Here is a 15,559-nt window from a genome sequence, read left to right as displayed (position 1 = left end):
AAAGTCCGAACCCTAAATGCTTAATTTACTACCAGTAGTAAGAATTAGGTTACGTACTTACTCGTGTCCGCCTATACGTTAGTTTAAGAAGGGTGGGGGGGGGGGGGTGAGTAAAGACATAATGCGGGATCACCTAGCCTAGATCCAGGTGCATAAAATTAATTCTGAATGTAAAAATATTTATTCAGTTTTAAACTTAAATCTTTTCTGAATTGAGCTATTTTTTGTTATATCGCGAACATTTTTAATAAAAGAAAAAACCTCTTTAATCAACGGAGACTCTAAATTAAGAAATCAACAAATTTTTCCAGTTTTATCATCTGTACATTTCATTTTATACTTTCAGTACATAGACTAACAACAGTATTAGGTTATACTTTTGTTGCTAAGCAACATGGCCCAAAAGCCATTGTTGGAATGTGTTACCAAAATGCACTGGCTTTTCTATCTATTAGAAGTTATCAATCTAACTGATTTTTATCAATAATTATTCTATGAATATGCCACAAATTCATTTCATGAATGATCTTAACTTTTATTGGCTCACAAAGGAACTTACTGACATTTGACAGCCTCGACTGCACTTTTCTGCCTCTTTGTTGGACAAGCTTGATTTTGCAAAATTTATTTATTTCAGTTAGCTATGACTGGTGAGGTTAGGGTATACAATGGGGTTGGGATGGTAGTACTTGCTCTGTCATTTTTGACTGACTATAATTGGTAAAAATTTACAGCAAATATTCATTCATTAGTTAGCTAGGCCACTTTTTTTATTCAACTTGGGGCATGCTCAGTCCTTTCTTGGCCACACTTTTTTTTTTCACACCTAAAGTGTTTTTGATTACATGTGACTTTTTTCAATACACACTAACAAAATGAGACAAGTAAGATAGTGACCCTCGATAGTAACCAACATTTGCTTTAGGATCGCAACCTATTATTTGGAACAAACCTATACTGTATAGAAAAAAAAGATTCTTTATAAAATATATGATGGTAGTTTTTCCTTGCTCAAATAGTGTTGATAACTTCCTTAATAGTAATGCCATGGAATCTAGATTAACAGTTTCTTGTCATTACCTGCCATATTAAGCATCATTATTTATGCTAATTGCTTAAGTTAATGTCATGTGATGCTAAATGCTCTTTAATTAGGAGAATTTAATAAAATTTAGAAAATTTGTGCTTAAAAGTTGGCAATGAATAATAACAGTTCACCCATATGATTCTTTTGAAAGCTAGAAACTGTTAATGTATTTTGCTTGGTCTAACCAATACTTGTGTATCTGCACGTCCTTTCACCCTATAGTTTTGCTGCACTAAATCAGCTGTCTTTAATCTGAATGACTTAAAATGGTTCAATTTTACTCGTAGGTGAAGCTGTACTAAAGACCTATCAGTGTACCGATTTAAAAAAAAAAAATCCATGAAAGTTAAGTGGGTTTTTTCCATCAAATAAAGTTTCTGTATTTTCAATGCAAAGAAAAAAAAATAGGAAGAAATTCAATCAAAATTGAGATTTTATATCTTGTGTATTTCTTAATGGATTGTCTTGAAATTTGTTATTTGAAGTAGGGATTCAGTAGAGCACATCCAATGAAGATATATGGTAGGTTGGATTATCACAGTTCGAGCCACAGAAGGTGGGAAATCACTAAACTATCACTCCTGTTAATAACACATAGTGTGTCCTGCAGGTTTTTTAGGCTGAATAACACACTAACGTGTGTCTTGATACTTCCCCCTAAAGTGCTGTTTTATAATGTTATTACATGATTTATAGAACATATAAATGTTACTTTCACAAGAGTACCTGGTTCAACATAACATTTAAAGGCTTCCTACATAATTTTTGTTGTATCACAAATGTTTATCATAATATCTAGGGGGGGGATATTTGACTACGTATCTGTGTGTGTGTGTTTTATAAACCTTGAGTAATGTCACTCTTAATAGGTTGTTTCAACAGTAAGGTTCAATTTACATATATCATTAAAAGCATATTGGGAAAGAAAAATTAATCATGCAAATCGCCAATTTCATGTGTAGAATCTGCACTAGTATTGTACTGTATTAGTCGAGGAACATTAGAATACAGTTTGTTTTGGTAACAAACCTTGCTAAGCTGGGAGAAAAGTAAGATAGATAATGTTCAGACTGCGCAGCAAGCTGTATTGTACAGTAAGAAACTAATACAGCTTGTTAGTATAATACATAATTTGACTAAGATCTGACACATCCACAAACAAAGCATATTCAAAGTTCCTTAAACATTCTAACTCTTTTAAACAAATTTGTTCAAAAGCTTTCTTCCTTGTTAGGGAAAGGTTAATTTTTGGACCATTTCAATAGCCCTCACCACCAAGATGTGTTTATTCCCACTATTGCTTCATGGTAGAGACCAATCACACAGACAGCAACTCTAAAGTGGACTACTCCAACATAATACTGCTGTACTTAACTGTGTTATTTCCTTCATGGATCTTCTCATGCATGGCACAATTCTCATAATTTACACCAGTCTTCATATTTCTGGCATCTAACCTAGTACAGAGGGTTGAGTATGTTATATTAAGACAATTTGAATATGCAAGTCACACAAGACCCCCAGGCAGTATAAAATCTTTGTGGAATGGAATACATCAAAACTACATTTTGTATTGTCTGGCATGTTATTGGTAGTGTGATGCCACTTTTGGGAAGGGTATGTGACAGCCCTTTCTGATACAAAATTTTCATATGCTCAGTTCATAAAAATGTTTTCAGATTGGATATTTAAAATTCACAAGACAGGATATCCCTTATACTTAATAGCATTGGAAAACAAAATAATATGGATGAATTTTTGGGCACTAGGACCACCCAGAAAGAGAATTGCAATAAGTATTAACCCAGCTGTGATATCTGTAATATCTTGTAGGAGGTGAGAATACACAAATGTCAATGGCAATAGCCATACACATGTCCAAGACAAAAGTGCACAACATAGGAAGGATCTCCATATGGAAAAGCTACACAAGCTGCTACCATGACATATCCATTCAACTGTCTCTTACCTCAAGCAGTAAGAATGAAATGTGTGCATGCTATTCCATACAAAGACATAGTGGTCAAGTGCCAAATTCAACACTTACAGATTTCTGTGTGATGCCACTGTTGAAACTGATAATGGGAAGCTGCTGTCCTCGTATACAAGATGGACTGTGGAAAGCCTACAGGGAAGAGTTTTGTGTTTTGGATATGACAGCCTTTTGCAATTGAAACTACACTAAGGCTATTGTCAAAGTGCACAGTTATCAGAATGAACGTGGAAACATGGACTGTAACAACATAGTGAGTCACCAGTATCATTTTAATATATCATACCTAACCTCTGTAGAAGCATTCTCTTATCCTCCCCAGTATCTTCTTAACACCTAAGCTGTTGGAAGGTTGTGTAGGTGACAGTTCTTCTGATTGCAGTGACTGTGGAAGTACCAAGTGAACTTGTAATTTCTGCTCACTCATACATTCTCATTTTACACACAATAAGTATTCTTTTAACCACAGTCAATACCATTTTGTACAGTACATCTTTGTGTTTTTGCTGTATTGAACCACTAACTGCCAAAAGAGTTGTTATGCACCATTCCTGATCCACTGAATAGTTTGCTTAATACTGATATATTTTGGATGAGTGTCTTTCATTTGAATATTGGACCCCAGTAGTTCAACATCTGTGAATGCATTTATCTTGGATTTCTGCTTTGTTGCATTTTATGTTAGTTGTATTTATTTTGGGCTTTTCTATTTGCAGTGTTTACTTTCTATGGTAATTCAAGATCTTCAAGGTAACACATTAGTCTTTCCATGTTTCCAATATTAAAATTGTATGTTTGAAGCTCCTGGAACCACTTCACTATCTGTCCTTCTGGATTGCAGAAATTCATTAGTCAGGTCAGTTCTTTATGATGTGGATGATGTGTAAAATGCTGGGCCACCTGAGTAGTGATATAAATTAATTGAAGCTTGAATGAAACTCGGTAGTTTGTTTGATGTTGTACAATACCTTGTTTTTGCAATATTCATTACCTTGCCATAGTAGATGATTACGTGTTATTTTCCATATTGTACTTCCTTCTGCAAAATCACTTGCATCTGTATCTAAGTGGATCTTCAAGAGTTGGGTATGTTAATACAGGAATGGTGGTTAGTTTCCTTTTAGTTGATTGAATACCTGCTCATGATCAGCAGTCCATCAAAACTTGTTTGATTTTTACAGAATTGTGAAGAGGGTGAACCAAGTCAGCAAATGATTTTACATAAAAGAGGTAGTAAAAATTAGTTCAAGAAATCCTCTTGCCTCATACAAGTTCTTTGGTGATGGCCGATTCTGAACAGACTCAGTCTTGTTTAGGTCTATATATTCTTCCTTTCTTCTGACTTTGTGACCAGGAATCTCACTTGTTGACAGAACAATTCACACTTCTTGAGGATGAGCTTAAATTTATATTTCCATTTCCGCTAATGGTAACATATTTAATTGCTGCAACTCATTTCCAGTAGGAAATGCTGTTTTTCTTCATTTGCTTCATTGACTTGTCAGCATCCAAAATAGAATCAGTTCTTGGCAAATGGTGGGCATCCTTCATACAAACATTTTATGCTTTTCTGGTGAGAAGTCAAATTAACAAACTTTTACTTAACTTTAGAACTTAACATTATGAAGTACTGATACACTTCTGATGACTACATGAAGTTAACATTATTGTGGTATTCTTAAATTAACTGATTTCTGTGTAAGAATCAAATAGATCCACTTATAATGGGAAGTTCTTGCAGAATTATCACAGAGTAAATCTGAATTAAAGAAAACATCTTGGGTTTAAGCTAAGAGAATAAACAGACTGAACACGTTAATTAAAGAAACCAACAATTTTTTATTATGCTGCAAAGCAATAAAAATAGCATGTGTACTTTCATAACACTAGGTAATGCCTTCTTATTGGATCTATGAATTTATCAAGTTTCTTCCATCGAAATATATCTGTTGAACAATTCACATTGGCAACCGGTCAAGACTAAAACCAATGCTTCGTACTAAACAGGTAACCTCAGTGTTTCCTAGAAGCAATACCTGTTAGTACTTGAGGACTGCTTGTTCTCTTACAACAGATAAAGGCTGTAACTTTAAGATATCATCTACATGGCCAGAGAAGGGTGTTGCTTCTGTTTCCATAGAAGTTTTAGAAAGATTCCAATGGGCAAAGCGGATACTGTCTGCTAGAGAACAAGAAAGGCAACTATAATGAAAGTTTTCTGAACCACAGGTTTACTCCAAAACTACATAAAAACAGATTAAATGAAAAATGTTAATTCCTACAGTAATAAGAGCTGGTAGAAAACATGTCTCCATATTTTAACTTCCTATTCTATTTCATACTTGTCTTCAAGTTGACAGTTAACTTTAACTTGTGGCATCAAAAAGTTGCTATAAGCCACATGGTCCACACAACATTTAAACAAAAATATACATAAATACAAGAAAATCTTTGACCATAAGTAGAAATACATAATGAAATTAAAGAAATATCAGGTGTGAAAAATTAAGACTAATAAGCCTTTTTGTTATGATTTAAGATCAGAATAATACACCATTTGATAAAATAAACACTGATACAATCAAGAAAAAAATGTAATGCATATACATCACGACATAAGGTATTAATAGAAAAACCATTGAAAACGTAATGAAATCATTACATCATACAAAGATAAACCTTTTAACAATGAACATAATATAAATATACCATTTATTATAGAATATACATAAAATGGTCTTATAAAAAAGAATGCAAATAGGCATATACACAAATTCCCTTTAATAATGAAATTTACTTTTAAAAACTTTAACAAAGATTACATATCTCCTTCAGAAGGGGACAGTTTAACACACTAGACAAAACAAAAAAATTATTTAAGAAATAATAAAAAAATACATAATTATTAATCGCTTTCAATCTCGAAATGGGCAGCCTTAAAGGATATGAAAATAACATGGAACCCTTTTGAACAATGAACATGTCTTCAACATAAAAAAGAAACATTTAAATCAACACACATTAGGTGAAATAACCATTGGTCATGCATATGTAAAAACCTTTAAACCCATATATTATTGAGAGAGATATGCAAAAGAAAAAATTAATGTATACACGGACAGAAATTGATTAATAAAAAATGAAACAAAATATACAACCAGAATTTTAATCATAATCAATAAATATATATGCAAAATTTACAGCTCAGCCAATGTTTGTTTAGGCTTCACTCTCCTCACCTTAACCCTTCTAACAGATTCTCCATGGCTGCCAATGTTTTGCAGTTGACTGTTTTCATGGTCTTAAGATTGTCGTCGGCTTTGATTAGGGCTCTTTTTCATTTATTGGTTTCTCGACTCGATGATTATCCTGATTGAGGGAGTAAATCAGTTCCATACATATTAATTGAGAGGTTGATGTTGGTTGCCCAACCAAAGACTAGAACTATCATTTGCCCTTATCTCCAGTAACTCCTCATCACAGACAGCCAGATATGATTCTACATTGTATCTTTGTTCTCCTTTAACTCATCAGTGTCACTCTCTGACTCCTGGTGAAGTCAGTGTACCAGAGGTTGTCTGTGACATAGATACAGCTTATCAACATGTTCCAGGCACTTTCACACATCTGTTGTAACTCGTACTTATTGGACCAATTACCAGAGTATGATTTTTACTGATCCAGCTAGATCCAAGTTGCTTTTGACCTGCTGGAATAAACTGCAACAAGACCCAATCTCCACACTGGAATATCCATTCTTTTACAGTCTTTAAAATGCCTATATCAGTTGTTGTCGTGTAACTCTTTAACATTGGCCATTGAAGACCTTAAACACTACATATTCCTATAGACATTGTGGGACGTCTTTTCTTGGGGGAGGACCATGCATCACGTCAATAGAGAGTAGCATTTCCTATGTAAACATGAGTATGTTTGGCAGAAAGCTTGTACACCTCTGTTCAGTTGCTCTATGTGCACTCATAACATGGGGAACTTTCATCTCGGTTGGTTTGTCCAGAATTAAGAAGCACAAAAAGCATTTAATTGGTAGTTTGCATTACTCATTCTGCTAAACCATCTGACTGGAAATTACAAGGTGAATTGCACATCTTCTCTACACCTAACATGTTACCAGACTCGGAGAACAATTGGCTGTGTAAAATAGTTCTCTGATCCGTGTGGATCTTTTTCAATGCTCCAAACTGTGCTATCCAGTTTTCCACCAGCAAAATCTCTTACTTCATGGCTTGCCTTTGCTATGTCAAAAATGGCTATGGTTTCAACTCTCTCACAGTATCCACAATTAAGGCATTATACAAACAGACAAAATCTCACTATGATACGAAATAGTCTGTACACATTTCCATGTTGTGGGCCTAGATGATGCATTATGACAGTCATTTTCTGGCAAAATTGTTATTCAATGTGCTATCATATCTTCTAGATTTTTAAAGTTCATTAGACACTTTATTCAAGCATGGTTCATCTGTACAGTGAACCTACTACTAAAAAAGTAGTGGTAATAGTGTTTTGAGAAAACCACAACTGCAAGCAGCTCTTCTTTCATTGTACGCTATCTGTATTTGGTATCCATAAGCATACAATTATCATGTGCAATTACACGCTCTACTCCATCCTGCAACTGCAGTAACACTACTAGAATTCTGTTAATCACAGATTGTTGGTAATACAACATGAAACTAAAGAAGCTGTCGAATTCTCGCTTTGTCTCGGTCTGGAACACATTTCTTACCATGGCTATCTTAGCCAACTCTATGGAGACTATTTCTCCCTACAACATGACCAAGAAACTCCACTTCCATACGTGTGAGCAACCACTTCCCATGTTTCACTTTCAAGCCTGCTTTATTTACCTGCTGGATTGCCGTTCTCAGCTACAGACTTGAATTTGCAACTGAACACTAAAACATTGCCGATGTAGACCAAACATCTCTGTCATTGCACTCCATTAGTCTCTTGGAAGTGAAAGGCACGTTACGCAGGCAAAATTTCTACAAATCATCTCTCATGCTAAAAGTAGTCTGCTTTCGTCGTCAAATTTGACTTGCCAATATTGAAATACATTCAGGCACTTGTATGTTTATGGTTAAGGATAGATGTCATTACTGCATTTACCCATCTAAAATAAGCATTGAATCTTAGCATATCCTTATTGTTCCTGGTAATCCTTCCTGGAGATGACCAAGCACTATTGAAAGGTTGTATGACTTCGTCCTTCAACATCTATCATGTTTCAGTGTTTTCGAGAAGACCACAGCAAGCTCCATTAAAGTTTGCTCAAGTCTTTGAAAGAACCTTCCAGTGATCAGTATTCAATTTCTTTGTAAAGTAAATTGCATTCTCACATATTATTAAACAAAATAACGATTTAGTGTAGATTAAAATGTCTATTAAATCCAAGACTACTAGCTTAAGCGATTTATTGACAGAGGTGATTAGTATTTTCAGAATCTTAAAAGAAGTTTCTGAAAGTAACTTATTCCATTACAGACATTCTTCTTATGTATTGTTGTATTTTATGTTGTAGTAAATAAAACGGTATACTTTGTAATATTTGGACTCTATGTCAAAGTCCTTACTCTTTACATAAATTCCTCGAGTTGATGATATTTGCACTCACGACCACATAATCCTGTTATTTCAAATAAATACTATTTGTAACGTATATTGTTTCAGACCTGATCTTACCATTACACTATCATGCTAAAAAATCTTAGGTCTGCTCTTATACAGCTTGACTTACTAGGGCCTGAATGACATACCTAAAATTTTGGACCAGTAGAATCTTCTAATCCATTCAGGTATTCATATTTTTGTGATAAAAGAAAGGTGTAATTACCATGTTCATCTATGTAAAATTAACAGAGAACCTCGGTGTACCTTCCTTATTCCTGGCAATCACAATTGGAGACAACCAAGTACTCTTCAAAAAGTTGTATGATTGTAATTCAACATACATTATATTTCAGCACTGGTGACGTTTCTAGTGTTTTAGGGAAGCCAGCACAGCAGTTACTTTATCAAATACGTGTTGCCTGTATCTACGTTCTGCTGAGTCATTATTGTTCGACCCAATCAGCCATCTGACCCCTCAAATGCATTAGCATATTAAACCAATAACTCACTGAATTGCTTTTGTTGCATTAGTTGTAGACTGTTTTCACAACCCTCACCGAATGACCTTAGATGTTTTGGCATCTGCGTACTTGCTTTCAGCCATAGTGCAATGGACACAGCCTTGGTTGCCACTAGCATTTGTTATCTCCATTTTTCTTACCTTATCTATAATTATGTAGAATAAAACAAATAGTGGTGAAACGCTCACTAAATTAAAATAACTTTGTTAATGAATATGAAACATTTTGAACTACATCCCTTCATTGGGTTTCCAGTGAGAATAAAACCACTTATGGACACCTCTTAGTCTTTACATAAATTTCTCGAGTTGGTGATCTGTGCGCTCATGACAACATAATCCTGTTATTTCAAATAAATGTTATTTTATGTGCATTGTCTCACACCTGACCTAACCATTACATTCTCAAAAGCGGTATTAATATGTTCTGTGAAATCTAGGTCTGCACCATTGAGGTAGAGATTCGGGCATTGTTTTGACAACGGACTAAAATTGATCTTTAACCAGGTACAGTCAATTGTTTTGGGAAATAACTAATTGTGATGATATGTCACAAGTTGTCCAAACACCTAAAGTATTGTAGGTTATTAGTGATCAGTAAAGGACTATACATTTAAAACATACAAATTTCTTAAATTCCACCATTATACGAGGCTTACTTTATTTATTTGCTTCATCCTTACAAGCACCTCTGATGAGCCGTGAATTAGACGAAAATATTCTGTTGCAATGGATGAAAAAAATATATATTAGGCCTATAAATCATCTTTCCTTCATGAAATTCACGTTTTGATGAAGAAATAAATTAACAAATAAATTATTAAAGCTCTTAATCATTCTAATACAATCAAAATGTGCTGATTAGTTTAGGTACACCGTACACATAATTTACTGACTATTCTTTGTACAAAATGCACTGATTGGTATATAAAACAGAGTTGCTCACTAACAATATAAGAGCCTTTTATATCGGATATTAACAAATGATTTTAGCATGCTTCACACACTTTATAAGAATCCTTGGGACTATTTTCTCAAGTCGTTCAGTCTGATGATAGTTATTACATACTAAGAAATTATGGTGAGATTTCTTTGAGCGGATATCAATCATTGTCATGGTTATTAGGCTATACGATCACCTAATTATTTATGTATTGTTTACACACAATTTCCACTATAACAACTATCTGCGTGGGACAGCGAAGTTAGTCTTAACAAACCTTCCAAGGAATATCGATAAGATTAAAGCAAAACAAAAGTATAAAAGTCCATTGGATGTTTTCGGAGGACCTTACAAGTATCTGATTGATTGGTACTGCTGTGAGTCCAATTCCTCAAGAAAAGTCACTTATTTTGAAGTGTGCCCAGAAGCTTACAACTCTTTGGTTTTGAATATCTGTCCACATTGTATCCTTGTTAATTAACAGTGCCAAGAAATATGCTTTACTTTACCACAGTTTTATTTGTGGTCAAAAAGTTTCTTTTCTAAACGTGGTCTTCACTTCGAGGATGAAGACATTGCAAGAATTGGCTTCGGTTCTGGTTTTAGAGCCTTAATGCCCTAAGTTCCCTGCGTGCGATCATTGAACAGAATAAAACAAGAGGACACAATTTCAATATTTTGAAAGATAGGCTAGGATCAATTTAACAGGGGGCTATTACTTATGGAATGAGTTGCAGTCAACAGTGTAAAACAATTTATAGAAGTTTAAGGGGGTGGGAGGGGGTGGAATCAATGATTTTCTAAAAAGTGGAAGTTTATATTTTAACTTCTCCCAAGAATGGATGTGTAATAACAGCTTTAGAAGACTAAACGGTCCCTTGCCCTCCATGTGTTATGTTACGCGTAAGACTCCCTTCTTCAAACTATTTTAGTATCCAAACATGTATCCAAACATTTTAGTATCCATGGTCTTCCACATGTTTCTCTTTTTCTTGAGGCACAAAGAATTTCTAATGTCGATACTTTCGTCCATTTAGATATACTCTTGACATAAGTCAACCTCTGTCTTCCATGGTTTCTCCTTCCTTCAGTCTCTCTAGTTACGACCAGACTTTCTATTTCTTCTTTCCTCATAACGTGTATGAAAACCTCCAAATGTCTCTTTCTGATGTTAGTCAGTAGCTTCCTCCTGCAACCTACTCTTCACAAAATATCTGCATTTGAGGTGTGACTTGTTCAACATACCTTCAAGATATACCTTAAGAACCTTCATGATAATGCAAGGATAACGAAATTCCTTTGTAGCCACGTGTAGGTATATCTTAGTTAAGCCAACAAAAATAAGTCCATATCCGTGTTTTGGGCATTTTTCTTTGACCTTGATGCAAACTTTATACGATCATATTACATATAGAGTGAAAACTGGACAAAAAGAAAATGGTATTAGTAAAAACGCATTCAGGTAAAAAATTAAATCTACACTTTTCAAAAATTGGCAGTTAAAAACACCGTGCATTTTTTTATTTACACAAATTATTAACAGATGAGAATATTTACCTAGCTTGGAGCTACCAGTGGCTCAACAGTAAAGCTACAAGTTTTCGACGTTAAAAATTGGGTTATGATACCCGTGATAGGCAGAGTACAGATAGCTCATTTTGTAGCACTGCACTTAACAAAAACTAACCAACTAAGTCTTGTAATAGCACCAGATATTGATAATTACTTTCATATTAATAACTTTATTATCACAACAAACGTTTCGCACGTGAATGTAAATGGTCTTTATTTCAATTAAGTACCGCAATTTATAATTTCACGAAATAATCATTAGATATCTTCAAATTTACCTTTGAAAGACTCACAGTTTTTTCAATACATACAAAGTAGTGATTGCAGATTGTCCCTGAGGTAGAACTCTGAATTTCGGAGCTGGTGAACCAGGCTTGAATACTCGTGATATTACAAAATATTGCTCGCACTCTAAGTTTATTTGTTATTAAACACAAAACTTCGCAATGGGCTATCTGTGCTGTACCAAACACGTGTATCGAGTCACAGTTTTTAGTGTTATAATCCCTCAAACTTACCAGTGAGCCACTGTGGGGTATTGGTGCGTTATAGGAGTGACAGTCAATCCATTAATGTGAACATTAGATATTAGGGAGCTGCTGACTAACTGCCTTCCTTCTGGTAATTAGTTCAAAATTAGAGACGGTAGCAGAAAGCCTTAGTAGCGTACCCATAAATACAAATATAAGTGTACAAGATAAAAAATAGCAACTTAGATTTTTCACCATATAAGCTGTTGAATGTAATTAAAATTAGATATAACTGTGTAAAATAGTCTTTGGGTGTAGAAAACTGCAACTGTGGTAACAAACAAAAATTCTGCGTCACCTCAGATATTCAACATAATCATCTTCAGCGCTTAGCATAACTGGCTTTTGTGTGGTGAAAAAATGTAGAAAACCAAAGTCAAGGAATTTCTGAGATAAGTTTATATTATAAAAATTTAGACAGTAAACTGTTGAAAATAACCGCAAAATAAATGTTTACAGTTAATTCACGTTGAAGGGATAGCACATTGAAACTACTTACCTGTCCCTGGTGTATTTCACTTCATTATAAATCTATATTGAAGAGATGACACATTGAAACTACTTACTTGTCCCTGGTGTTTTTAACTTCATTGTAAATCTATATTGAAAATACAGTACATCGAAACATTTTACTATAACTGTGTTTTACATGGAATTATGACATGATCTACAGTCAAAGGAAACAATAATAATCTACATCTTTTAGCTTGTAATACTGTGATGATAAAGATGAAATCATTTACTCTGATCACTTGTACAAAAACGTTGTGACAAGGGAATAAACGAAATGTTGTGACGTAGTTTTTGCACAAAGTTAAAATATATTCTTCAATGTCTACTGCTCATCTAAGTTAAAAGTTTAGTTGAAATATTATATAGAGATCTAATCGCCTTGTCAAAATTGCACTCCTTTTATTTTTGAAATTATCAAAGACATGCGTGATTGGACAGCTACTTAGCTTTGCGTTTTTTCTACTTTAAATATAAACTTCGGTCGCTCATGTTAACACGATTTGAATTAAGTTTGCTTTATATGAATTTTATATGAAAACTCTGTTAAACAAGTTGTATTAAATCTCACAAAGAAAACATTAATGGTGATTTATGTTTCAGTATACTAGACCGTAAAGAAAACTTATAGCAACCTAAAATAATCCAGAAGAAGGTGAAAACTCAGAAAGTAGGTATATTTTTAGACAGAAAATTTCAGCTGTTCCTGTGTTCTATGCCAAATGAGGCTACAGGCGTTCAAAGAGGTAGAAAGTAATCTACTTTTCGAAAAGTTTTATGTTTAATTACCACGATACTAACTAAATATTGAAAAACTTATCCTAAATTGACGTTTTTATGAAAATATTGTTTGAAATAAATACTGTACTTATGTGTAGTTATTGATGTCCTTGGCGTTTGGCGTTCGATCAAAAATATCTGGAGGAGGTGTTTTGGTTGGCAAGCGCACATGTCGTATTTACCTTTCTCGAGGAAGCTTTACTGTGGGGAGAGGGACATATTGCTGCTCATGCAGTTTAGAGTAAAGTAAGAAAAGGTATCATAACACCACGTCGCCTAAAAGTAAATGTATGGATGACATCACTGTTTAGAAATATACATAAAAACGTGAATACTCTCAACTTTGGAGGTTACAAAAAACTTGAATCTTTAAAGTTAGTTACATAGATCAGTTTTTTCACTTAAAATATGATTCAAAGAAAATAACTATGAAGCACTCTAAGATACCTCTTTTTAACAGTTATCAAGTGACTCGTTTGGTGCTATATTTAATTATTCATGTAATAATAAATTCATTCTTTTCGGGTGAGCTTAAAGATATGGCGTTGAATCGTCGTCATCTTGGAATTAACATTAAAGAGGCTTTTTTTTATTGGGTAATGCTATATAGATATTTTTTTCAAGTTCTTATTTTATTTCATTATAAAGAATGTGTTGAATTGCATATGAGCGATAGGAATCGTGACGTCAAGTGCGGTATGTTTATCATAGTGCAGTGCCATCACAAGTAGACTTGTGGTATAAAATCCTTTTGTATTGCGAGACTACTAAATGGTAAATAGTGAAATGACATAACAGGGTGAATTGAAATACCATTACAGTCACAGATCATTTAGGATAACAAATAGCTGTGAAACTACGTCCCAAGACAACCTGAAGTAATGACGGATATCGTAATGAAAAAAATCCTCTCAAAGAAAGAAGAATAAAAAGTCATTGCGATGAAGCTGGGTATATCTCTTGGCACTGATAACGAAATAATAAATAACGATTTAAAACTGAAGGCTCATAAGCCAAATTCATAAACTATATCTCGAAATTATAAAATTTTTGCATGAGAAAGATGGTTGACGCAGATCCAATGGACTATAGTGTCTCTGGTCTATTTAAATTTACGTTATAAACCGACGTGCACTAAATCTGTTTATTAAAATAATGATGTCCACAACCATCTTGCCATCCTCTACAAAAGATGACTGGGCTGCTTGGTCCATCTCAACTTTCGAATTTATATCACAATTTACATAGTTATTTTGGTAATGCAGTACTTACGCTCATCACGTAATCTGACGATGGATTTAAGTGAAGTTACTTTTATATGACCTACGTATATGGATGCAATTGTGAAATAAAACGATGCATCACGTGTGTATAAAAATAAAATGGTCTATCTGGGCGTATAATGTCAAGTTACGTTTATCAATGCTCTGTTCTATAAGATGGCGCTACGAACATTACAATGATGATTTTGAATTTATATAGTAACACGTAGTAACATTGTAGATTTGTTGATAATCCCATAAGTTAATTTTATACTAATGTGAATAGTTATCCTTATCAGTCTCAATATTGAGAAATATGTATTTAGTGTCATGTATCATGGTATTTTATTCTAGTGTAGTTACATCTGTAAGTTTGTAGATATTTATTGAGTACTCAGAAAATGATTACGGGCTTTTCACCGGTTCAACAAACTCTTTTAGGTACCTTTTTTACATGGGGTGTAACAGCTGCTGGTGCTGCTCTGGTATTTGTTTTTAATTCAAAACAGGTAAGCTTAACTAAGTAGCAAGTTACTAAGTGTAACCTAGATCAGATAATATAAATTTAAATTATAAAAATATCTTTGATTTGAGTTGCAACGTGTAACTTGCTAAGATTAACAATTATGCAAAAATAATTGGTAAAGTATTTAAATTGAGGAGCTAACTCTAAAATGAAAATGTTTTTTTTTTTAGTAGTGGTGCTGTTGTTCTTAATGTAGAGT

General features: G+C 33.8%; 1 protein-coding gene across 2 annotated transcripts in view; it reads left to right on the top strand.

The window, feature by feature from the left end:
- Positions 1-15,038: 15,038 nt before the first annotated feature.
- LOC106467314 (zinc transporter ZIP11-like) overlaps positions 15,039-15,559 on the top strand; it is a 32,397-nt gene continuing 31,876 nt past the window's right edge. The window contains exon 1 of one of the 2 annotated variants that reach the window (XM_022395475.1): positions 15,039-15,343. In XM_022395475.1, the coding sequence (XP_022251183.1) occupies positions 15,236-15,343 (108 nt within the window). In that variant the 5' untranslated portion in view covers positions 15,039-15,235. The remainder of the gene's footprint in view (positions 15,344-15,559) is intronic. The other variant, XM_022395476.1, reaches the window with a different exon arrangement.

Source organism: Limulus polyphemus, unplaced genomic scaffold, assembly GCF_000517525.1.
Source record: "Limulus polyphemus unplaced genomic scaffold, Limulus_polyphemus-2.1.2 Scaffold2564, whole genome shotgun sequence".
NCBI lineage: Eukaryota > Metazoa > Arthropoda > Merostomata > Xiphosura > Limulidae > Limulus > Limulus polyphemus.
This window is presented reverse-complemented; position numbering and strand designations above follow the sequence as displayed.